Source organism: Trematomus bernacchii, unplaced genomic scaffold (assembly GCF_902827165.1).
Source record: "Trematomus bernacchii unplaced genomic scaffold, fTreBer1.1, whole genome shotgun sequence".
Taxonomy (NCBI): Eukaryota; Metazoa; Chordata; class Actinopteri; order Perciformes; family Nototheniidae; genus Trematomus; species Trematomus bernacchii.
Window position 1 is genome coordinate 5,342,079 of NW_022987564.1, and position 27,381 is coordinate 5,369,459.

At 41.3% G+C, this 27,381-nt stretch overlaps 1 protein-coding gene across 1 annotated transcript in view; it reads left to right on the forward strand.

Moving 5' to 3' along the window:
- The first annotated feature begins 3,735 nt into the window (after positions 1 to 3,735).
- The window catches only part of kcnh8 (potassium voltage-gated channel, subfamily H (eag-related), member 8), a 51,351-nt gene continuing 27,705 nt past the window's right edge, over positions 3,736 to 27,381 (forward strand). The window contains exons 1-3 of the mRNA XM_034125467.1: positions 3,736 to 3,811; positions 22,106 to 22,339; positions 25,916 to 26,047. Coding sequence (XP_033981358.1) covers positions 3,736 to 3,811; positions 22,106 to 22,339; positions 25,916 to 26,047 — 442 coding nt within the window. The remainder of the gene's footprint in view (positions 3,812 to 22,105; positions 22,340 to 25,915; positions 26,048 to 27,381) is intronic.

The window sequence follows — 27,381 nt, forward strand, 5'->3', positions numbered from 1 at the left end:
GTTATCTGACATTGTGCCAGAACCAGGCTTAAAGAGAATTGACCCTCCTCAGGTTTCTCCCCTGTTAATGGACCAGCGCAGGTATCACATATTGGCTGAAAAAAGCCTAGCCTCAGGTTAAGGCGGTTTTGATGTATGTATACAAATCAGGGAGTCTGTTACAAAAGAGGGTCATTCTTTGAATACAGGGACCTCCAGATTTCAGATGAGATTGTGAGCTCGGGATCAGATGGATCCGTACCAACTAAATGGAAGAAATTATGGGTTTTGTTATGTAGTCAGAGGGTTTTCAAGCTTTTGTTTGAGATAAAGATGAGAAGACAGAATAAAGGACAAAAGAGAGGCATCGGGTAGGAAGAGAGCAGTGCCATGGGACATTTTTCTGTTTGCTTGTATAGGATATGAGCAAATATAATAAGGATGTACAGGATGACTTTGGCAATGAGCGATGACTGCAGTGTGTGTGTGTGTGTGTGTGTGTGTGTGTGTGTGTGTGTGTGTGTGTGTGTGTGTGTGTGTGTGTGTGTGTGTGTGTATACATGCTGCACATACAATATGGACCATTAGCTTTGTCAAACTATCTGCACAAAACTTATGGTTGCATCTTTAAACAGCCAAGCCCACTTCCTGTATGGCACCTGAGGGCATCATAAAAACCATAAAGTTAAAATGCATGCACAATGTTTCCTATGCAATGCAGCAAGGGAGTCTTAAAGCATAAATGCATAACTGTATGGTCTGCAGGCACAAGGCCAGATCTGATAAGAGTTTAATCAAGACGGGTGATAATGAAACTAGAGAACAGAGAGAGACAGAAAAATACTAATACCTGTAGTGTGTTTGTTAAGAAAAAACACATCACAAATCTTACTGTGTATGACTTTAAAATGTAACTGATTAAATTGATCGGGTGGTACTGATGCTTATGACGTTTCTGTCATATCTAATACACATTGTCAATGTTAAACCTCTTTCTGTTTGTGGTTGTATTTGTCTTGTTTACCATAAAGGGACTACAACTGCACAAGGACAATACATGAACCTTAAACCTCCAGTATGTATCAATTAGTAACATATATTTGGCGACTCCTAGTGGTAGAATAAAGAAAGACACCTTGTTTAGTGTGAGAAACAAAGTATTTTGAATTCAAATAGCTGTGCACTATGTATTTTTGTTTAAAAAGGTGCTACATAAATAGAGACGTTGATGCAGGTTAGATTAACTTTCTCATGAGGTTAAACTGTGAGCAACACAAAGTGTGTGTTTGAAGCGGTGATTAGGCTTAAATTATGCATTATGTACGTAATTACTCAGGTACAGCATTGCTGCCCATCTGCTGTCTGTTTCATTTTATTAGCTTACACATTTATGAATATAAACCTCTGCTTTTCACAGTGACTTACCTAAGGGAAATGACTCATGTTTCTTTGTATGTATCATGCATGTGCTTTGTATGTGACTCACATGCAGCAGCCAGCCTACCTGAGGACTCACTTTTTCTAAATGACATAACAGCTACTTTTATTTTGTGGAGGATCTGAGTAGGAGGCACAGTGCTAGATTTTGGTGTTCAGCCCGAATGTTGTCGCACTGAAGGTAATGGGATTGACCTGGATTGGAGTTTGGTCTGTGTTGTTTTGCTTATATACAGTATGTGTGTGTGTTTGTGCGTGTGGATGTTCTCCAGGTTTGTTGTTATTTGCCAGAGGTGTCTTGTACTTACAACCTGATGCGTGTAATTAAAAAACGTTGTGTGCAATCCAATTAGAGGATTTACAGACTAGAATTTGCAAACTTGGATTAGAAACTGGGAGTACTTGAGGAACATTTGCCCAGTCTGCCATTTTAGTGAGGCATGCTCGTAAACCTTTATTTCACTATCAGTCAACATGTATATAGCTCTGGTAAAGGTTTCAATAACGTTTTATTAGAACCTATAATAATACAAAATCAATAATTTTTGGATTATATATTGGATTATTAACCTGAATCTTCATAGTAGCCAAAGCTGTCAGACGAGTGTAAATGACTAATATTTGCCTGAATTGTAGTTGAGTGAAAGTATAAAGTGGCAGGAAAGGGAAATACTCAAGTACTTTAAATTACCTAAATACTGTCCACCACTTATTTTTAAATGTTTTAGGTATTTTCTTGTTGATTAAATATCTACGTTCCCTTGTACGTCATCTATCCCTTAAAAGGACAGATGCTGTACACATAACATTTATTTATTCATTAGTTTAAGTGATAACTTCATGAAACTCATATTTCTTCTGTTTGCATAGTGTAACTCATTTACCGGTCTTTACATCCCATTTAACACATTCCTTCTGGCTATAATATATAGAACATGCGTGTATTTTCTCTGCATTCTTTATAGACTTCATGTGGATTTTATTATTTGATATACTTGTTTAATGAATCGGAGACTGGCACTCTACTGTCCACATGAGGGCGCTGTGGTGAAATGGATGGGTCTACTGGACAAACTGTATCTGAATTGCTCATGATGGTTTTTCTCTGCTCCAGCCAGGCATGACTTCTATCCAGGTAGTGGCTAAATCTAACCATCAGGTGGCGCTGAAAACTCACTCTTTACTGTGGTGGTGTGTGGTACAGGTGCTGTGCGCGTGGAGAGTCAACACACCTGTGTGGATGAAGCAATTATACCTCAATCAATGTGTTGTGCAACTGCTGTATTATATTTAAGTTGTATATAATAAGTGGCAATAAGGCTGCTGTGTGTAATAGTTTCTGGTTTGGGGTGATGGGGGATCCTTGCAGATTACTACATTTCTGCCTCTTTGCATAATGCCTGACCTTTTTCTACATTCGCGTTTTTTGCACCACACAAGCGCTGGTTACTGTATTTTTAATTGACTGTCAAACTCATGTCGTAAATATGCTTGCCTTGCAGTGCACTAAATCATGAAATAGGGTCAAAGGTAACAAAGCTTATTAAAAACCATTTCTTATGTGCACTGTTTTAATAAAATATCCACCAATTCATTAGTTGGCTATTAGTTGATATCGTGAAAGATAATTCCAGCTGATTTCCCAGATAAGTTCAAGAGAAAAACCGTGAATAAAAGTTGTGTTTCTAATGATACTATATGAACAGTTATTACTTACATATTTCTAATTTATTTTTAATATTTTTGTACTATTAATGAGGTCTTGTTTTGTACGGGAATGGGTGTACACAAATGGACAACATGCCATATCATGTAGTTTTTATACTGTATGTATTACAAAGTTGCTATGTTAAGAAAAAATAAAATAAATGTATAATAATAAATAAAAAAAGTTGTGTTTCTGACTCGTGATGTCACCGTGTCACTGAGGAACTCCCCTCTGATCCCAGTTGGTGTTGAGTGATTGATTTCTCCCACCATTGCGCGCTGTGGAGAGATGATCATTGAATCCACGGCACAATAATGGCACCGCTGACAGGAGGTGTCGCTCCCTCTCGGTCGTCCCTGGATACTACCTGAACTGCACCTGTGGGCTTCATCTTCTCTTGTCATTTCCACACGCAACAGAAGCCCCAGACACGCGGGTGCGCGCATCACGTGCACTCTCCATCGACTGGGGATCGCATTGTGCTGAGTTGACCGGATAAGCGCCTTGTTCATATAGGTTCCGCGGCTTCAATGGGAACAGCTCACACATTTGGACGACTTGCGCCTTCTCTTCCGTAACTTTGATGGGGACTTCGATATTGAGCAGGGAAAATGCCTGTGATGAAGGGATTATTAGCACCGCAGAACACCTTTCTGGACACTATAGCCACACGGTTTGATGGCACTCGTAAGTTTGCTTTTAATGGCTTTTTAAACACTCGTGTTTTTAGCAGCTATAGTAGCTTTTTAAGTTTTTGTTCGTTCTAGTCCATTTCCTGGAGATCCTTAAGTAGATTAAAAGACACCTGTCCTGCACACATCTGATAAAGATCAGGGGTTTAACGATTGGTTGTCCTGGATGCAAATTATCTTTTAATAGACACCAGAGCAACTATATCTCAGTTATCTTTTGTTTTGACATGTATATGTATATTCAGAGCATCTATTAAAGCAGGAGAATAATAATGGCATTGCAATTAACAGGCTGAGGCTGTCGCTGTCTGTGGTGCTGAGCTTTCAGGGCCACAGACAGTGACAAAGGGTTAAACTGGGTGGCTCCACACCACCAAACATTTGGACAACTTGTTCGTAAGTTGCACCCTGTGTCACATTTGCACACATTTGTGAACACACCTGAATACATGTAACTTTTTCTCTGTTTGTCCACTCATGATTTTTCCCCATCTTCCTCCCTCTGGTCTGAAACCAGCAGTCACATGTATCTAAATTAATTGGTCTGCTGTGGCATAACAGCAAGTCCTCCCTGGGCTGAGGCTTACACATTGAGGCATTTCTAAACGACAACTTTAGTCTGAACTCCTGCTCTTTATATTTCTCCTTAATGATCATTTCTCTTTATCTATTCAGCAGCAGCTGACATTTGCTCCACGTTTAGTTGATCTCTGGTCTGTGTCTCTTTCTGCTCAGTGTCAACTCATGGGTTTAATTGGTTACATCTAATGCCTTTTTTAGGAAGCGATGCAAATCCTTTGGCTTGTTATTTTTCCATGGTTTGCTTGATTTGTCTTTACTTTTCATTCAACTTCAGATAGTTACTTTAATGTATCTGTAGGGTAACAGTTAACAAACACCTTTATTATAGAAATGTTCTTGATAAATCGACTACTCGTATGGGAACAGTGAAACGTGCAAACATCACAGTTTCCTAGAGACCAGTGTTTTGTCACCTTTGCTTAGTCTTATTGTTGGGGACTATTTTCCAAAACACACAAACTGTACCTTTTTCCTGTCATTATTAGTGTTACAAAACACACCATGCAACCTCTTTAAAAACACTTATGCCTGTTTAACATTAATAATTGCCACTTCTTGTTAAAATACACATTAGTGATGTTTTTTCTCAACCCACACCTGACCCAACTTATACTCTACTGTTTGGGGCATTCTCCATGTCGTCTGGTTTGTTCATACCTCTCAGAGAGGCACTGTAATGATCACACACATCCATCAGTACTGTACTTTAGTCCCCATGGCTGCAGGTGGAGCACCACTGTATGTATGAGTGAGAGCAGGCTATATGTCGAGTGGCAACAAACACTGAGCAGCCTGTGCAGGAACTCTCGCCTGACATTAAACAAGGGAACAGGAGAGGTAACACACAGAACAAATGGTTTGTCCTTGAGCTGTGAAGTAGAAGGAAATTAACGTTGGATCTCGACTGCAAGATGGGGCAGACTGGAGGCAGCGGAGCGTGACTGGACAAATGAGGTCCGAGGGCCTGTCCAGGAGCAGATATAAAGGAAGTGCTGGGTTCACTGCTATGTGATCCTCTTTGACGTCATCCGAAGCCTAGGGGGGCAGGTCGGACCTTTACACAGAGTATGATAAATGGACAAAAGTGAAAGTCTTTCTCTTGATCTAAGATTGCAGACAGTCTTGCCCATAACCTTTGAGGTGATGACAAAGAGGGATTTTCTCCCATGTTCACTCTCAATTTAGGCGTCTTAAAACCTAGTGGTCATAAAGAGAGAATAAATGTAAACTTTGATCTTTGAAGTGCAATCCTGTCCATTTGAAAAGCTGTAAATTAGATGTTAAATATTGATGGTGTTAAATATTTTTTTATTAATATTTGTATCAGCATTCCACAGCTGAGCTCGTCATATTTTTATTATATTATTATTATTTCATTTTTTATTTCATTTAATTTGTATTTGTTCCGTTCATGGTATGCAAATCTTAATGTATAATAATCGTTAACTAAACATGTCTCTGTAAACACACCATTGACCGAAAAGGAGCAGGAAGAAGAAAAAAATATTATATTACCTGCCCCTTTCTATAAAAAAAACAAAATAAATAAAAATAGATGGTCTGTCCTTCATATTTATTTTTCACAGCCAAAACTATTCACAGCCAAACATAATAGTATCTTAGGATAATAAGAGAAACACAAAAAATACTTATTTCCCACTTGACAGTTAACAAAAAAAAGAACAAAACAAAACACTACCAAAACATCACATGTACAAGGAAAAGTTATTATCATGATCATTAAATATCATATTAAATGTATCCTTTTTAGATACAAATATTGTTAATGAGATCTTGTATTTTTCTAATTTCAAGATATACATTTCCATTTGCCTTTCATTCTATAGAAAAGTTGTTTTCTATTCCTATGAACTTTAGGATACAGGGGAGCTTTTGTCTTGCGTCTATCCACTCTCATTGCAGTTTGGAACAGTTCTGCATTTTCAGTATTTCACAGCCAATGGATCCCCTAGCAGACAAGCTGAGAGAGAATTCAAAGTCATAGTGATGTACTTTATACGATGGTGTACTTATTCCCAAAACTCTTAACATCTAAGGTTGCAAGAAGTAATGTTCTCTCTAAAATGTCCAGAAGTAGTTTTGAACAAAGTAATCTCAAAGTTCAGGACTTTCCAAATGACCAACAGAGCCTGTGTGTGTTTCTCTGTATTATCGACTTATCGGCTGACAGACACAAACAGCTCTGAAGAATGTGTGACGATCAGTGTGCCCCTGTTAGCCGTAGTGTAATAACAGGATGTCTGTGGCTCTGCCCTGTGATGACTGTGAGAGAGTGCTGAGACACCTTCTGTCTCCACTACAGCAGTGTCCAGGTGACTGATCCCAAAACCTGTCTGTAATGAACAACTACATATTGCTCTAGTGACAATCACACATCGTTACTGGGTCATTGGAAATGTATGCAGTCAACATTTGTATATAATCCATGAAAATCTAAAGGCTCAAGTTTACTTAGTATTTAAAGTGTTTGTTTTGATCAACCAACAGTCCAAACCTAAAGATATTTGGTTTAATATCATAGATGACCAAAAATAAAAAACAGCACATTTTCACAACTATGAGGCATCTATAAAACCTGTTGCAAATGTTGTGGGATATTATGAATATATATAGATTTAGAGTTTACATGTTCATTTCATGTGCAACTGGTATTCTGTATAGGGGATAGTGTAGTGGTAAAAACAAGTAGACCATTGCCAACACCATTGTTTAAAAATACTTTAAGAAAAAAAAAGTCCTTGATTAAATTGGCTATGCAAATAAAAGTACAGAATTATTATCAGCAAAATGTACTAAAAGTATGAAAAGCACTGATTTGATCCAAGATGAATAATGTGTGAAAGGGTGATTGACTTGTAGTTTGTAAAGTGTTTGGGGGGTCGAAAAGACCTGATAAAGCGCTGTATAAGTACAGTCCATTTACGATTTGGTCAAGGAGGATCCAATTTTGTGTAAATAGGACTAGATCTTTATATAACTATTTAAGCATATCAATAAAATATAATAACTAAATGTGGTTTTAAGTGTAAAATGTTACCATAAGTGTGAAATAACTGGAGCAAAGAAAATATTTTCCTCTAAAATGTACTGGAGAAGAAATGTAAAGTAGCATTGAATACAGTAGCATAACTCGAATCCAAACTTGACACACTGTAATTGTGCTTTACTTAGGCAGAGCAAATGTAATTAGTGACTGTCCTCCACTGCATGTAATGGAAGTGCACTAAAATGCATCCGTGCAGTTCTGCGGAAAGCAAACTGTCACTTAAAATACCTCTGAAGTGAACTCATTTCTTCCACCAGCCATTTTTTGCTGACTTGACTTCCTGTCAAACACTGATGGCCTTCGTTGGGGCGATGGAGACAGTATTGGGTCATCCTTTGGCCAATTTAAGCAGAGGGCTGTGTAAAGTATCTCAGTTTGTGATGTGTGCTCTCGTTCCTACACAATTATTCCAGGATATTTTTTTCTATAGCTCTTACCACACACTAGTTCCACCAGGTAATTACTGTCACAATCACTGATAGCAAGACTCTGAACAGCTGTGTTTTAGGTTGGTATGCTAAAGTGTGTATGTGAATGGGAGAGAAAAAGAGAAGGAGAATCTATATGTGTGTAAAAGAAAGAGCAGGATGAGAAAGGAAAGTTTGCAGCTTTAAGTTTTAGTCACAGAACTTTATGTGTGTGTGTTTCTCAATGTGTGTGTACTAATCTCCCTCTGTCTTTGAGCATAAGGCTAGTAAAGCAGAAGTCTCCTCTCCACTGATTAGCTGCCTTTAAAAGCAAGCAAGTCTAATTAAGATGTTAAAAAGGGGCTGTGGGATCCCACATTGTTATTGTGTTTAAAAAGCCATCCGAGGATCGCACACAAAAGAAAAAGCAGTATCAGATCCTGCTGTCAGAGAAGACAGACGATATATTGTTTCTGTCCCATAGCTCTGCTCACCAATGACCTAATGACCAGCAGAAAGACCCAGGGACTTCATTACAGAGAATTGAAGACCCCTTTCTGACGGTGCACATATGCTACAATGAGGGTTGTGTAAACAGATAGTTATTTCTTGGGAAAAGCCTGTTTATGGCTGGGCAATATATTATTTCTATATCATTTAATGAGACTATATCGCCTTATATTTGGGATATTGCAATATTGAACATGTCTATTCCTGGTTTAAAGGCTGCATTATAAGAAAAGGAGGTCATTGAACAGACTGTTTTAGCTAAATAATTATTTGTCTTTACCCACGTTGTCATTAAATCTACTTAAATAATGATATTTAAATTAGCAGCAACATCGATAGCTATTATTTAATCATAAATTGTGATATTTGCTTATTTTGCCCAGCCCTAATCATATAGTCATATAGTCTTTAAACAATTGCCACTCTTTAATTTCCCTTAATAGATGTTTAGTACATTGTTATTTTACAATCTGATTATGCAAACTTGTGAAAAGGCAGGTCCCATGTTGTCCTGAGCTGGAGATTGACTCAGAAAGAAGTAATGAGTGCAGTTATGAGACTGTGAGGCTGTAATCAATCATCATTGACTGCTGCAGGGTGAACAGGGGCTCTCACTTACTGCCAGAGGATTGGCACTGCTGTTCCTATTTTCTCCAAAACCCACTTAATATCAAGACTGTTTTATTTCAAGGTATAAGAAATACACAAAGGATGGAGCTCTGTATGCTAGAGACCAAGGTTGAATATAGAGAACTCCTAGGACTTCTAATTCCCAGTTGAACCAGAGAGTTGCACAGTTATGCATCCTAAAATATTAAAGTGAAATAAAAAGGTAATGGAAACTTTGTGACATGATGACTGATTTGTAATGCTGGTGGGGGAATGGCCATCACTGCCAATGGTCAATGTTCAACTATTGCAGAAGTGAGAAGAAAAGTGTAGACACAAATGTGGGATCCATATTTGTCTTTCTAAAATAAATAAAAAATAAAGACAGCACAGGCTAAAACCAACTACTTGTAAGGGTCACAAAAGGGTCAGATTTCCTAAATGATAGCACTTGATAGTATTGTAAAAAAGGACACGATTGTGTTATCTGGAAACACTGGTTATCGGGAACATGCTAGCTATCTGTTGACAAGCTACCTCGCACCTCAATCACGCAAACATTTAAAGTTATTTTTTTGAAGAAATTAAGACTTTGTGCAATTTGGACAATTCTAATATGTTGTTTTTACAAAACGGTCTGCTCTTCCTGGGCATGAAGCTAAAACAGAATGGATTGACTTTGTTTACTCTTTGCTTTAAATAGCTGCCTGTTGCTCCACACTTCAATTATGTTCCTCAAGACAACTAGTTTCAACATGTAATACTCAGAAAAAGGCTGTTTCCTACAACATCATGAGTTGTATCTATACTCATCACTGTAAACCAACACAGCAAAGCCATTGTCTTTTTGTAGAAAATGTGTATTTGTGTTTTGAACTAATGGCGACCCAGCAGGATCCACTGGCTTTAACAAGGCTTTGGCAAAGTATTCTGTTAGGAGAGTACGGCCATCATCATCAGTCGAGGCTCAGCAGGCAGTCGCTGTCCTCGCTGTGAGGTCACTATAGGCACGGTTATTATTACAGTGCATATAAAGGGGCCGAGCACTCGGTTACACCAAACTTTGGGTCTTCTGTGCGAGCGCCTCCCCAGTTACCGTCCTTGTTAAACCACCCAATTAGCGAGCTTCCTCTCCTAATCGCCGCCTCTAATGGACTGCCCATAACTATTGACAAAGGGGTTTCACCAGCGGAAGTGGACGCCAAGGCGGCCATTTTTAGACTCAATACATTTTTCAATGACAGTATTGGGTTGTGTGAGAAAGCGAAGTGGGAGGCTATGACAGAGATTTTAAAGAGGCAAGTAGACAATGGAGGGTGAAAAAGGAGAGGTGAAAAAGAGATTGGAGGCACACTGGCAAATGATAGGAATGTAATGACTGGTGTAATGTTTCAATTGGTGAGAGCCCGGGGGACTGTATGATAAAAAGCCATAGAAGTGATTAAGGCTCTGGATTTGTCTAATGATTTTCCCTCTTCAGTTATGAGAGGATTACCGTGTGGCTGTGTGGGTATGTGCAGGCATGTCCTCAATGTGTGTGAGAAAATGTATCAATGTGTGTGTGCTCTGACTTTAACTTACTGTAAAATACAAACAGCGGAGGAAGTACTACTACCTAAGTAAAAGTAGAAATACTACGGTGTGAAAATACATTGTTGGAAGTAAAAGCATGCAAAATCTTGAGTGCAGAAACAGAAGTATTGGCATCAAATTACAATTAAAATACCAAAAGTAAAAGTACTTATTGTGCGTAAAATCCCATTTCAGATTTACTGGATTATTATTATTCAAGTTTTAAAGGTCACCTATTATGCAAAATCCACTTTTTCATGTCTTTTATACATAAACATGTGTCCCCTCTGTGTAAAGAGATTCACTCACTTTTTGTCCTGATCCATTTATATAAAAACCTGTCTGAAAATGAGCCGATCAGATTTTGGCCACTTTATGATGTCATAAATGTTTTTTTGGCTAGTGTAACCATTAGCCAATCACCAACCAAGTTAACACCCGCCCCCCTTATCACCTGCATCTCCTCCTAGAGCACCATTGTGTTCTTTTTAACCAAATATCTCTCAGAGCGGCGTGGGGAGTGGCTCGTTATTTTCATCTAAAGTAACAGACCCAGAATCAGCACTTTTGAAACAGGGCTGAAACAGAGGGGTTTATGGGATGCTGCAATGATCTGTTTGGTGTTTGGAGCCAAACACTTCAGAGACATGTTTTGTATCAGAGACCTATAATATATTGATGAAAAACAGTATAATAGGGGACCTTTAAAGTGATCATCCCTGCTGGTAAAGGTGAAGCTAATTTAATTACTTTATGTACTACTACTGGATATATTAACATATAATCATAGTTTATGTATTAGTTTATTTATATTTTGTTTTAGTTATAAACCCAATCTGTGAAGTAGTAACACATTTTGTCAAATTAATGTAGTGGAGTAAAAAGTACAATATTGCCTTCCAAAATGTAGTGGAGTAGCAGTATAAAGTAGCATAAAATGGAAATACTCAAGTACAGTACTAAAATCGTTCTTAAGTAAGTACTTGAGTATTGCATTACACCACTAATTACAAATAATTCAAACCCACAATTTGTCGATACACTACAGCGATTTCTGACGTGACATTAATCTCATAATCCCTTTTGTCAACAAGTTTTATTATACAAGTCTAACTGAAGAATTATAACCTTGGTTGCTATGGTGTGTGTCAGTTGTTACTATGGCAACTCTAGAGTGATTTTTTTTTGTGGTTATGTGACTGCTTTGTAGTGATTTGTGAGAGGCTTGCATGAATTCTGGAAAAGAAGTGAGGGGGGCTCTTTCTCCATCCATCTCTCCACTTCCCTGGCGATTTGTATCACACTCCATCTCCATCTTTCATCATTCCACCTCTGGTAGCTCCATCTAACTCACTTTCAACTTTTTTCACACCACCCTCGGTCCTTTTCCCTCCCTCCTCTGTCTGACTCTGTGTATTTGTTCAGTCCCTTCCATTCACCTGCCCACATCCTTCACTCTCCCACCTGCCTTGCCATTCATTTCCCCCCCTCAGCTGTGTCTCTCTGTCAGTTTCTGCTTCCCTCTCCCTCTTTCTATATCTCCATAACTCACTCACCCATCATGTCATTGTTTGTGCTGTAAATAGCTAGGGGGTAACTCTCGTGGTGTCTTGGGGCTGTCTAGGAAGTTGGTGAATATGAATACGGAGCATTTGAGAGTGTGTTTAAAACCACAAAATTGGGCCAAACAGCGCATGGACAAGATAATACACAGTAACCTCTTCCCAAGTACAGCATCTGTTCGTGAAGGAATGAAGCTAACGGTGTGCCTTAGAACCCCCAGAAACATGTGCTTTAAACCTCTGACCCACCTAGTTGTTATAAAACTGACCTGCTGAGAAAGTAAACTCCAACAAGTACTCCATCAGAGACAACATATGAAGTTGTTTGTCCTGGTTTGTGTGTGTTTTCTGACCTGGCGCCCTCTATTGTTGGGATGACGGCTATCAGCTCAATGAGGCTGGACTCTGGCTCAGTGCTGCTTTCAGTAAAATGCGAACAAAATATGCCAACTTGCTCAAAGTGACAGTGCTTACATTATCATGAGTTTGGGGTGTAATATTCAACACTATAATCAATTTAGTAGAGGTTGCTATTTGCCAATTAGCACTAAACAGCTGAGTAACCTTCGTTTTCAGGCATTAATCAGAAAAGTTAAATATTGGAGAAAGAGGGATTTGCTGGAGGAGAAAAATGTCCTTAGTTTTAATTTTCTAAGCATGGATGTTTTAAAACACATTTGAGTTCATATGGGATTTTTTAATTCTATAAGTAATGGTAGTGGCTATAGATTAAACAACAGTGGATAAACAGTAGGACTGATCCACCTGTGGCCATGAATGTCTGTAGCATAAATGGCAGTCCATCATAAAAATTGTAAAGATATTTCAGTCAAGACGCAGGGGATCACCAAAGTACGAGAGATTCATCCTCTGGGGGCCATGAATACCTGTACCAAATGTCATGACCACCCTCAGAGTAATTGTTAGTCATGTGGAGAGCTTAAAACGACTTCATTTACATTGTCATTACACATGCCATACCAGAATGTGGATGTAAACTATAAGCAAGTTTCTTTCAATGCTAAGAGGTTTTTTTAAGATATAGCATCACATTCTGTTAATCACAGCAGCCTATTTCTTTACTGCAAAAACAACGTTTGTTTTGTGTGTACCTCAGCCTTTGCTTCTCAGAGAAAACCATCATTATTTGATCACAAGGGGTCCTGTTACAGGAAACAATAACATCTGTCATTTTATCAAAGTGTCTGATCAAATGACAAATGCTGTTCACACCCACAAATCTCCAAACTACTAAATGGATCGGAGCGAGCAGGAAACAGCTGTCTGATGCTGATGTTGTGATTGTATAATAACACTTGAAAGTCTCTTTTAGCAATAGCACATGCTTTACAAATTAGTCGGACGCCAACGATAACAAAGCCCTTCAGTTGACGTTATAATGCTAAAAAGCATCTGTAAACATCCCTCTCTTTCTTCCTTCTTGTTCTCGTTCTTCTCTCTCTGCCCTCTGGCTTTCTTTGTCTTTCTTTCCTTCTTCGCTCGTCCTCTTGTGTCCCTGTGGGGTTTCTCCAGCTGCTGTCATGTAATAGTGTGAGCATGAGAGGAGATGATCTATGGGCTTCTACACAGGAGCAATTAGCCAAAAGAAATACAGAATGGAGAGAAGGAGATACAGTAGAACAATGTGAGGTGAGACAGAGGAGAGAAGACCACAAGTAGGAACAAAGGAAAGAACAAGCAGGGTAGTGGTAGAGGGTGTGATCAAATCTGAAAAGGACTCTGAAGTAGAGAATATTTCAGACTTTTCCTTAAGCCGAGTTTCCGGTGTAGAGGAAAGATAGCAAAAGTAGACAGATGATTCTCTCGCAGAGGTGATGGGGAAAAAGGTTAACGCGTGCAAAGAGAGAAGGAAATAAATGGATCTGGGAGAAGAGGGGTTAGTCTGTTGGATTTCCAAGGGTAGAGAGAAGATGAAGAGTAATTAGGTGGAGAGATCCAAAACGGGAGGAGAGACAGAGAGAGCAGCTGGAGGAGAGAAATGAAGGAGTGAAGGTTGATAGGGAAGGGAATGAGTGATAGAGGAGAGGACAGAGAGAGTGTTTGAGGGGAAAATAAATATAGGGAGGGAAGGAATAAGCAACGGGAGGCAGGAAGTGGTCGTGATGCTGGTTGGCATTAAGCAAAGGAGGAAGGAAAGGAGCCAGGGAAAGTAGAACGGTAGGTGAAAGAAGGATACAAGAGAGAAATTGGTGTAGGGACAAGGTAAAAAGATGAAAGGTTAAGAAAATCTGGTTTGTATCAACAAAAAACAGTTGTCAACCTGCCACAGTAGTAGCGGCTGAGATTGAATTTTTCCTTGAATATGCATGAGTAAATAAACACCAGCTGTAGTGAAAGTTGTTTTCCTTTTTAAAGCATCTATGGAATAAAAACATCCAAGAACAATGCTTGCCTTCATCAGGTCTGTGTAGGTAGGGTTTGATCAGATTTGATTGACAGTGACATGGCAACAGACAACGATCATCATCTAGCCTTTCCTTTGCACACAATATACAGTATGTCTGTCAATTCTACCCAACCACAGTAATCCACTGTCAAACATAGGAGGCTATGGTATATCCATGTAAACGTGTTAGCGTCAACACCCTGCTCTGGAGCTCTGGAGCTGACACCAGACAGGCTGCAGGTCTCTGCTCTGAGGGACCAGCAGCTCTGTCTGTTTCTTACCCCGAGTCTCAGTCTGACAGCCGGTCCCAACGCTAAGACTCGCTCCGACCATCTGTCTGAGCCGGGCAGTCAGATATTACCGCTGACATGTCATTCTCCTTCTGTTTTTCTCTTACACATACTGGTATCAATGTCACTGAGTTTAGACTGTGATTCCAAAACCTTGTGGCAGCAGTTACATATCATTACAACTTGGGTTTTATTCTCAGAGGGGTAATAACTTTGCATTAGCCAGGTTTCATATGCATTCAATTGAATACTTTGACATACATTGGAAAAATGCTTGGAGATGAATCTTACGATAATTTAACCTAATTTAAAAAGTCATTTATCAATCCAAAGAATATGTCTGAATGTTTCTGTGAACAAAAACATGGAGAAGCGGCTTGTCTGTGAGAATAGCTGGTCCACCTTAAAGGTCGCTAGCTTCAGGGTTATCCCATTAATTCATTAATTCATTCAACAATTGGCAAGCAAGACACATCCAAAAATTGGTTTGGCACTTGATAAATTATGTGTCACGGCCCAAACTGTGTCCCTGTGTGTCCCTGTTTGTTCCCCTGTGTGTGTGTGGAGGGGGTGTGGTTTCCCTTGCAGGCAGCAGCCTGATTGCACTCACCTGGCCGACCGGCTCAGCTGTCCCTCATCAATCCAATCAAGACACAGCATATCTACTCCAGTCTCCCAGCAACTCACCGCCAGATTGTTTTCTACACCAGTGTACGATCCCTCAGCCATCGGCCACCAGAGCTTCCAGCCAACCTGCCTGCTTCTTCCTTCACCATACCTGCCTGCCCTGTTCTCAGTCCAGCCTGAACTGCCTACCTCCACTCCGGACCTCCATAGTCTCCAAACCCGCCTGAGTCTCAGAACAATAAACCTTTTAAACATCTCCAGTCATTGCCTGCGCCTGGGTCCTGTTTAAAACATAATCCTAACAGAACAATCTGGCCACCATGGACCCAGCAGGCTCGGACCCAATTCGTGAGGCTCTCTCCAACCAAGGCGTCCTCGTGGGCCGGCATGACCAGATGCTCAGAGAGGTTATGGATAACCTTGCATCACTAGCTGCCAACGTAGCACAGATGGGACATCACCTCAACCTGGTTTCAACTCATCTTGCTCCGCCTGCTCCTGAAGATCCAGCTCCCCCACAAGAGTTAGCACCGGTTCCAGCCCAGCCCGCTCTCCCTTCACGTGAGCCTAATATTCCCACTCCAGAGCGGTACGCAGGTGCCTTAGGGACATGTAAGTCTTTCATAATGCAGTGTTCTCTTGTGTTTGAGCAGCAGCCGTCTACTTATGCTAACGACAGAGCTAAGATTTGTTATATGATAGGTTTACTTACAGGTAGCGCCCTAGCCTGGGCATCAGCTGTATGGGAGAGTCAGTCCAACCTTTGTAATTCTTATCCAGAGTTTGTAGAGGAAATGAAGAAAGTATTCCACCACCCCGTCAGCGGTAGGGACGCTACTAAACGCCTCCTCTCACTGCGACAGGGCTCCCGTAGTGTAGCCGAATACTCAGTGGAATTTAGGACCTTAGCTGCAGAGGCGGGTTGGAATGACACAGCGCTTCAAGGGGTTTTTCAAACAGGGCTAACTGATTCGGTTAAGGATGAGTTAGCAGTGAGGGACGAATCAGCTAACTTGGATGAGTTGGTCTCTCTAGCCATAAGACTGGATAATCGCCTTAGGGAGCGCCGTAGGGAAAGAGCCAGCCGATCTCCTGGGTCACTCCACTCTCGCCCTGTCTCGTCTCCTCTCGCAAGATTCGGGTCGGAAACTTTCCCAAGTCCCAGTGCCCCATCTGAAGTCTTTTCTCCTCTCCTGTCTTCAGAGGAACCGATGCAGCTAGGCAGAGCCCGACTCACTCCCCAAGAACGTCTCCGGAGAATAAGAGAAGGACTTTGTGTCTACTGTGCTCACTCCGGTCATTTCGTGGACACATGCCCCCAGCGCCCAAAAGAGGGTGCTCGCCAGTAAAGGTGGGGATACTGGTGAGCAAGGCTGTTTCTTCCTCAACCCCCCAGACCCGCAAGCCACTTGAAGCCACACTGTTGTTAAACCAACAGTCTCTCTCTCTGCCTGTCCTACTGGACTCTGGGGCTGATGAGAGCTTTTTGGATGCCCAACTGGTTGCCTCAGCCGGCATCTCAACTCAACCTCTGACAGCTCCTCTCCTCGGCTCCTATTCTTATGAATCCTGACCCATCTCTTCAGTTTATTGTTGAGGTTGATGCATCCAACACCGGTGTGGGGGCTGTTCTATCACAACGCTCAGTCTCCGATCAAAAGCTTCACCCTTGTGCTTTTTTTTCCCGACGACTGACAACCTCTGAGCGCAACTATGATGTTGGCAACAGGGAGCTGCTTGCTGTAAAGCTTGCGCTGGAAGAATGGAGGCACTGGCTGGAAGGCTGTGAACATCCATTCATTGTGTGGACAGACCACAGGAACCTGGTCTACATACAAACTGCCAAACGACTAAACTCCCGTCAGGCACGCTGGGCATTGTTTTTTGGCAGGTTCAACTTCACCCTTACCTACCGACCTGGTTCTAAAAACCTTAAACCTGACGCATTGTCCCGGCAGTTTGCAGTGGATCAGGACCCCATAGTTCCTGACACCATAATCCCTGCTACCAGAGTGGTGGGCGCTGTGACATGGGAGATTGAGAACTCAGTGAGGAATGCACAGAGAGACCAGCCAGATCCAGGAAATGGTCCAGATAACCGTTTGTTTGTACCTGACTCTGTCTGCTCACAGGTTCTCCTATGGACCCATGCTTCCCGCTTTGCCTGCCACCCGGGTGTGAATCGGACCCTGTCCCTCCTGAGACGACACTTCTGGTGGCCTTCCATGGAAGCGGACTCTCGAGCCTTTGTGCTGGCCTGCACTGTCTGCGCCCGTAGCAAGTCTTCACACCAGGCTCCTATCGGTCTACTCCAGCCTCTCCCAGTCCCTAGTCGTCCCTGGAGTCACATCGGCCTAGACTTTGTTACCGGCCTCCCGGTTTCACAGGGTAACTCAACCATTCTCACTATTGTCGATCGCTTTTCCAAAGCGGTTCATTTTGTGCCTCTTCCTAAACTCCCCACAGCCTCTGGAACTGCTGACCTCCTAGTCAATCATGTGGTCCGGCTTCATGGCATTCCAACAGACATTGTTTCCGACCGAGGGCCACAGTTCATATCTCAGGTATGGAAAGCATTCTGTCGAGCACTTGGAGCATCTGTCAGTCTCTCCTCAGGCTATCATCCGCAGACTAACGGGCAGGCCGAAAGAGCCAATCAGGACCTTGGAGCTGCACTTCGCTGTGTCACCTCCCGGAATCCCACCTCCTGGAGTTTACATCTGCCCTGGATTGAATACGCTCATAACTCACTGTCTAGTGCTGCCACCGGTATGTCCCCATTTGAATGTTCTCTTGGATATCAACCCCCTTTGTTCCCAGCCCAAGAGGACGAGATCGCAGTTCCCTCTGTCCAAGCCCATCTCCGTCGTTGTCGGAGGATCTGGAAGGATGCCCGCTCTGCCCTTCTCCGCTCCGCTGAACGCAATCGGCATATTGCAAACCGCTACCGGACCGCAGCTCCCCAGTTCCAACCAGGTCAGAAAGTTTGGCTTTCATCTAAAAATATTTCTTTACAAGCTGAGTCTAAGAAGTTGAAACCACGCTTCATTGGTCCCTATGTGATCGAGCGCATAATCAATCCATCTGCTGTTAGACTCAAGCTGCCTCCCTCCATGAGAATTCACCCTACCTTTCATGTGTCCCAGTTGAAACCAGTGTTTTCCAGCCCTTTGTGCCCTCCAGCCATCTCCCCTCCACCCACCCTTGTTATTGATGACCACCCGGCCTACACGGTCCGGCGGCTGTTGGACATTCGCCGCCGGGGCCGTGGGTACCAGTATCTGGTCGATTGGGAGGGTTATGGTCCTGAGGAGAGGAGCTGGGTGTCCCGCAAGCTCATTCTAGGTCCCTCTCTCATTCGGGACTTTCACAGAGACCACCCAGACAAGCCTGGTGGTTCGCCTGGAGGCTCCCGTTGAGGGGGGGGGTACTGTCACGGCCCAAACTGTGTCCCTGTGTGTCCCTGTTTGTTCCCCTGTGTGTGTGTGGAGGGGGTGTGGTTTCCCTTGCAGGCAGCAGCCTGATTGCACTCACCTGGCCGACCGGCTCAGCTGTCCCTCATCAATCCAATCAAGACACAGCATATCTACTCCAGTCTCCCAGCAACTCACCGCCAGATTGTTTTCTACACCAGTGTACGATCCCTCAGCCATCGGCCACCAGAGCTTCCAGCCAACCTGCCTGCTTCTTCCTTCACCATACCTGCCTGCCCTGTTCTCAGTCCAGCCTGAACTGCCTACCTCCACTCCGGACCTCCATAGTCTCCAAACCCGCCTGAGTCTCAGAACAATAAACCTTTTAAACATCTCCAGTCATTGCCTGCGCCTGGGTCCTGTTTAAAACATAATCCTAACATTATGATTATTATTACTTATAAATAAATTGTACAGTGCCCACCTAGAAGACAGGAAGTGTAAAGCTTTTTGCGCGGCTTGTAATTAGTTATCTTTCTATGGCTGAGTGGAAGCAATAGCTTTAATAAAAAGGCAGAGTTCCCCTCCATTCACTATTACATAATCTGAAAGTGACATGAATCATAATTTTTAGAGAGTGCCAGCCAGTGTGCAGTAGTATTTGTTGATCACTGAATGGGGTTACAAAAAAGGAACATGATGCTCATTCCTCTTCAGAGATGCATTCAAGGGGTTTGTTCTCTGACGGTGTTTCCCCTGTTCAAATCTCAGGTGGTTCCCTTCAACAAAGACTGACGTACGACATCAAACAATTATGCAATTGGGTTGAGGGAAAAGGGAATTATTGATGCATAAAATTGATTTTTGTAATGAAATGTAATTGAAACAAGTCGCTTTAGCAGGATATCTCAAGCAATGATTACAAACAAGCTCACGTAGCTTTGTGTGTTCCTGTATGAGGCCTGATGTGTGCGTGACTCATTTATTCACTGTAATTACACTAATGTCTCCAAATGTGTTGCATATGATTTATATTGCTTTAAATGTGCGTGTGTGGTTTGAGACCTGCATTTTCTTTTGCAACTTAAAGGTCCCATGTCATGCTTTTCCGGTTATTACCCGTCCCCTTGTGTGTTATGAAGGTTTATATGCATGTAAACGGTCTGCAGCGGCGAAACTATGGCGCGCTTATACTGTAGGTGCACCGTGTTTGGGGGTGCAGGTGCTAGTGGAGTCTCGCGGATGGGGGTGCTGCAGCCCCCTCAGCACCCCCCCCTTCCCACGTCCATTCGCGATGTCTCGCTGTCTCGCAGATCCCACGCAGCAAGCAGGGAATGAACCCAGCTCACACTGTCCGCTCCTCGCAGCAGCGAGCCGCGCAACGTCCCGCCAACAAGGCACCCAGACCCCACGCAGCATCTGTTTGTCCTTACTGGTGTTATTTTCTGGTTGCTAACGCCATTGGAACACATAATCACTGATGTTCCGCTGTAACGGTGGTGGACTCATCAGAACAGAGTGGGCGAGCTGACCAATCACAGCACAGTGGGCTCAGGGTGGGGGCAGGAGCTCCAACAAGCCGTTTAGGACAGAGAGTGAATACACATACTATACAGAGATGCTGTATGAGAAACCAATGTGAGTTTGGAAAATTGCACAATATAAATCTATTCTAGTAGACCTCAACAATGGAATTATGATCAGTAGAAATGGCCATGACATGGGACCTTTAAGGGCTAGTTTGACAAAATACACACACAAATACAGTCAGATTACAGAATTTGCAAAACTATAAGAGTCCACTGTGTGGTATTATGGGCAACCTACTGTAAACATTAGCTGTCTATCAGCACTGCTCAGCATCATCCTGCGCTTCATTGGCACGGGGGTGTTTGTTTGAGTGGATGGGTGGTTGTGTGCCATAAAAGATGGATTCAGGTATGAACAGCTGGTCCACTTCAACTGGGTATTTAGAGCTCCACACAAACAGTCTCATTAATTGTGATCGAACACCATATTCTGTTTTCACTGTCATCTCCCCTGCTTTCCTCTCACTCTTTTCCTTACCCATATCTCTCTCTGCTCTTTATCAGTGAGAATATTTTTAATTTGAGGTGAGTTTCTCGACACAAGGGACTGAGTTTCAAGAGTAGGGTTCCATTGCACTTCAGATTGCAGATACATCAGCCATTTATTGAGGTTAATGTCCTTCATGTTGCAGCCTACACTGGTCTTTATCTGGCTGAGGATCCCATCAGCCTTTGTGTTAGTGTGTTAAAAGCCACATTTTTATCGCCAGTGGCCAGTGAGAGCGATTTAGTGAAACAGCCAGAGAGTCACCCCTTGACCATTTGATTTGGCTTTCATTTGTATTATCTGGAGTTTCAAAAGTAGATGATGGGAGCTTAGAGCAGTGGTCTAACAACCAGAGTGTTGACGGTACAAGCAGTCATCATATCCAACAAAAAAAACTGTTAATATATGCTCTTAAAAAAAAACGTATTTTATAAGGTGTCCGTCATCTTTCAGCTCACTGGGTTTAGTTATATTGCCTGCAGTCTGTGATTCAGTTCACTCTCACAGCTCTAGTCATATTGTGACAGGAACCCACTGTGAACTTTCTGCTGCTCTGATAAAGAGAGGCAAAGTCAGCGAGTGTTTCAATTGTAAATGGAAAATGGACTGTATTTATAAAGTGCTTTATCCTTGTCTTAAGACTCCTCAAGGCGCTTTTTACATAAAGAAGTCAGCGTTCACCCATTTCATATGCCATAAAGGAGCCATATCTTTTTCTCAGGGCTTGGTGGAGAACAAAACAGAGCTAAAAGAAAGTGAATAGCGGACTTGCATTTGCCGGGTGATCAGATATACAACTACTAATACATGTTGATGTTGCTCCATCTCTGTTAGATGTGAAATATGCAACTATTAGCTCAAATGTGATCATGATTTAAGTGACAATGTGTGTGCTGCTCCCAAGTGTCCAAAACGAATTTATAGCAGTTTTCATGCTTGAAGTCTAAAAACACAACATATCTTGGTAATGTTTACTACTACCAGTGTTAATTAATCATATTCTTATTTTGCTTGTCCAGATAATTGCAGTGCTATATACACAACATATATCCATGGGTTTGTCTAAGAGTGGATAAGCAGGAAAAACCACAAGAACACCACAAAAAACCTCAGGAATAAAGTAATTACCTTAGGTCATCTCACCTCTTCTTTGCTTTTCTCTTGCAGACAGCAACTTCATCCTGGCCAATGCACAGGTTTCCAAAGGCTTTCCTATTGTCTACTGCTCCGATGGCTTCTGTGAGCTTACAGGCTTCTCCCGGGCCGAGGTCATGCAGAAGAGTTGTGCCTGTAAGTTCCTATATGGGCCAGAGACCAGCGAAAGCACCATCCTCAGCATCGACGAAGCCCTGGAGGAGCGAAAGGAGTTTAAAGATGAGATCACGTTCTACAAAAAGACAGGTAAGCTCGGGGATGCCAAGTCAGAAAGTAAAACACAATACTATAAAACCCAGGTTTGGTGGCTTCCTGAGCCATTTAGCAATTACATTTTTAGAACCAAGGCAAGTAGAGAAGCCCAGAAAGCCATTAGAGAGTGCACAGACAGTGATTACCATGTTGGAAGTTGCCTGTGTATTTCCATAAATGAATGGCAGTTCTCTGTGGCTATTTCTGAAGAAGTCACATTTAAATTGGCATAGATGGACCCATGGATAGATGAAGGGGATGGCAGAATTAATGGATGTATAACTTTTGTACTTGCCCATTGTCATTAAAAGGTGATTAAACAAAGCAATCAGTCACACAAAAAACCCAGTTATTATTTAACGCTGAGACGCATTAAACTTTCATAGCTGTCAGATAGTGGCTCCTTAACCCCGTCTCCTTCGATTACACTGAGCCCAGCAGCGAGCCGTGGGGTGGCATGGTTGGGTGTGTGCCTCATTGATAAGCCTGCTGGCCAGTGAACAAAATGAAGTCAAAAATAATGAGCACGTCTCGGCATCAGCAGATACATTGCTTGCTGTGATGTGGGATGGTGCCATGTGCCCTTGCACGGATATTGCAGAGTTTGCTCCACTTTTATGCTTCATGTTCCCTTTTTTTTTTTTTTTTTTTTTTTTTTAAATCAAGCTGGGGAGCATTTGTGTTTGTAAAGCTGCTCTGACACAAATCAAGGGAAATCAGTTTGTTATACCGTATCAGCACTGCAAGCTTTCACAAAACTGTGGATTAAGATTGAAAGCTCATTCCCGATTTTGAAACATGTTGATGAAATGGTTTCATTACAAGGTCCCTTTAGTAGCTGTTTGGGAACTCTTGATCACTCCACACAGAAGTTTGTTTTTGACAAGTTTGGCATTTCAATCTCAGCTTTTGTGCAAACACAGACAGAACATAATAAACATGCTGCAGAAAAATGGAAAGGGTTGCAATTGTATGACAATGAGCAAACTCCAAGCCTGATGATCAGACTGATGATGCACACGGCACTGCATGAGGCTGAAGTTGAAGTGATTATTTCATTAACATTAACAGGATAAAAAAGGAAATGTAAAGCTTTCCACAATTGTTCTTTTTAAAATAAATAAATCATAATGTAATAAAAATAGAAATTATATTTATAGTAATTATAAAGAAAAAAAAACAATTTATCTTCAGATCAGAAATCCTGATCCCACAGCGGGGAAATGTATGCAAAAGTTGAATTGTAGGTCTTTCTATCGTTATCATGAATGCTCCTCAACACATGCATTTTTTACCTTTTAAATACTTTTCGCTGTACAAACACACTTTATTTATTTCATATTAATCATGTCATGTTACTAGATTCAATGCATATCCTGAATCTCAATAAAAATGAGAAAGCAAAACAAATCTTAATAAAAACTACTACTGTAAATCAAGCTGGGAGATTGCTTTGTCAACATCTGTGAGGATTGTCTATGTTACTGTATGCTATTCTATATATGTCTCATGCAGGCATTATGGTATGTGCATGATTCAGTTGTGTGCCACTTTTCAGATTTTTCTTTGATTCATAAAGCAGATTTCGTAGATGACTCAGAGCAGTTTGCATAGGCACAGCTCAGCTAATACCACCACAGATGTGACTGTCTACACCACAGTGTCTCCTTCTTTGTTGTATTTTCTGTCACCCCCCCCCCGCCCAGCCTCCCACACACACAGATCTTTTCCTATCACTTTCCCCATTTCCTTTTGTTACCTTTAATCTGTCTCTCCTTTCACCCATCCCTCTTACTTTTTCACATAATGTAGAACATTTTGTGCCAGTTTGTTTGTCTGTCTCCCATGCCTACAGTATTTTGCTTTCTTCCCCTGCCTTTGCCTTTTCATGTTGTCTCATCGCGCTCGTTCTGTCTGTCACAGCGGAGTCCTGAAAAGTAAACGTAGCTGATTGACTTGGTTTCTCCTCCGTCTGTCAGTCGGAGAAAAGAGGAATCTGTGTTCTCGCAATCAGGGACGCTCTTTTCTCTCGCTGTGTGCTTGAAAGTGCTGCCTCGTCTCACAGGCATGCAGATATGCAGATATTCACACACACACACACTCACACACACACACAAAGAGACAAAAACACTGATTGAGTCATCACCAGGCAGGGAAGATTTAAGCAGTGAGGGGAGGGAACTCCGTGGGAAATCCCTCTCCATCAGCAGTTCATTTGAATAGAAATGAATGGAAGGTGGATCATGACCTTGAACACATTGAGGAATCTATGTGATAACAAACATTTAAGGGTAAAGCTTGAAAAGGTGAAGAGCTAAAGAGTCGAGTTGACCTATAAAACTGGAATTCATTTAATCATCAATCAAAGACAAAACATGAAAATACCCTTATGCCCAAAACTGCCGTGCATATGCCACAGCATGATGTGGATTAGACTTAATTAACTGTGATTAATTAATTAACAAGGCCAAAAATACTCAGACGCTCTAGTCCTCAACATTCGTTCCTTTTACATGAACATCCTTAAGAGATTAAAAGTTGGTACAAGATACAGATCATATTTAAAAGGTGATAAAGGAAAGGAAATTAAGTAGCACCACATAAGTTATTGTTTCCTTATGGGTATTAGTTGTGAGCACAGAAGTTAAAAAAGGAATTGGGGATCTAAAAGAAATAGATTAACGGTCGAAACAGACAAAGAAACAACACTTTCATATAGAGAATAGTGTCTAACATCTGAGACATCTGTTGAGAATTGATAAAGGGGTATGCAAGTTACTCTCTTAAGGTAAGTGGCATGTGAAAAACAAAATCATACAGAAATCCGCAAAGACTCACATGCAGACAGCACACTGTAGCCTTTTTACTAACATGAAGTAAAAAATCTATTCTTGCACAAAATATATAAACGTTAAACTCTTTCAATGACCCATGTGTATTTTCAAATACTTTTTAGGCATTGATTTGTGACCATTTGACTGCACCGTAACATATTTTAACACACTACTGACATATGTTCACCTATTTAAGTTAATATGGAGAATTTGTTGGTGAACAATTGCATATTAAATTCACTATACACATCCAGCCAACACAGAAACATTAGCATTATTGTGTGTGTTTATGGACCCTGGTAAATGGTGGATTAATGTATACACTCCCTTGTTAAGCAATACTAACTAACTAAAGGTAAAAGCAAATCTGTAAATTAAGTTATATATTGTAGTATGAAGTTTCCTCTCAAAATTAATGAATCAAACTTTAAAAAAGTTATGTCGTAATAAGCCCTTAGTACACTAACACTGCTGCAGAATCAAACATGCTGACCTACAGCTACTCTGAAAAAGCAGTCCATTTAGCAGGAGATGGGGCCTCAGAGATGGGTTCATCTCTTGCTGTGCCTGGGGAGCAGCGACATCTATGGCTCTGCTTCTCCTCAGGGACTTACAGCTGTAGAAAGGCTCACTAATAATTCTGGGGATCTGTGAAACTTTTGCTATACACACACCCCTTCATTCATATATATCAGAGATGGTGTTTAAAGGGTTAACAGTTTTCTTTCTCTTCCAGCTGTTCTGTTCTGGTGCCTGCTCGACATTGTGCCAATTAAGAATGAGAAGGGAGACGTGGTGCTCTTTCTGGCTTCATTTAAGGACACCACTGACACTAAAGCCAAAGCCATCCTAGGGGACAAGAAGGAAGGTCAGTGTGTAAATATTCATATGTGTATGTATGTAGGATGTATGTAGGATGTGGGTTGTTAATGTTTAAGCGATTCTAATCGTTGCTAAACAAGAGGATTGCACACATGTTATAAAAATAAACTTGTTTACCTCTTTTTCGGCATATGGATTTTGGTAATATAAGGGCCATTGCAAACTACCACAGCACAGCGTTGGCACTTTTTATAGATACAAATCAATCCTAAGGCTCGATTGAAACATGACATTGTTGTTATTAACATTACACGAAGAGGCAGTTCAGCCTGGTTCTAGAGAGGTTGTACATAAGGAAACTATATGCAAAGATTAATAAACAATTCAAACTTTTTAAAAGAGTATGAGAAAACAACAACCAACCTTAGACAACAACCGTATAAGTTGTAACTCATCCACCCAAAGATGAACAAAGCATGTGAAGCTTATACCTCTTGAATTTAAACATGAAGCTCCTCCTACAGACAAACCAAGTTAGTGCAAAGTTAAACCAATTACATTCAAAGTCAAATATCTTTGTAAAACAATAAAACACTTTCTAAATCATTATTCAAACTTTCCCATCACAAAAATATAATAAATATATATTGTTTTGAGTACTTAAAACTACAATTTTCGTTGTCGACATGTCGTTGCAGTAAATTAAAGGGTGTTTCATGTTGTCGTTGCTGTGGACCTTCTTAATCTACCTTCTTTGGGGGCCCCCTTCTGGTCCAAGCACTTGCCTGCCTTGCCTGTCGGTAAACGGCGCCCCTGTATACACACACACATTCAATACATACATACAGTATGTCAAGGTAAACTTGCGGTTAACTTGCGGTCTGCTATGCGTGTCACGCTCGCGCACACAAGTAAATATATATGCACGTTCATTCTCACAACGCGTCAGACACAAGAAGTGCGTACATGATGTACATTAATTTATCAGAATCAGAATCTTTTTTTTTTTTATAATTTTTTTTTTTTTTATAATGGGACACAGGGCTCGGTGCGGATTGATTTGCAGTTCGGTCCGGATCCGGACCTTGGTCCGGAGTTTGAGAAGCCCTGCCCTAGATTATAAAGACACACCTTTGTGTTATCGGGATTAATATTTGTTGTAATATTTGATTATATTTGAGAATTTGGTAATCTCTTTGTAGGTTACCCAGTGAAATGTCTTCACCTCACTTTTTTGGCCTCCAGTATTGTATTGTCAATTATTTTTTGTCGCACAGAGCATCTAAAGGAAGCAAAGTTGCAAGTAATCATGTCCTCAAAATCAATTTCCTCAAAGCTTTACCTGAAGGTCAAAACCTAAGCAAAAGCCACCGTCAAAGC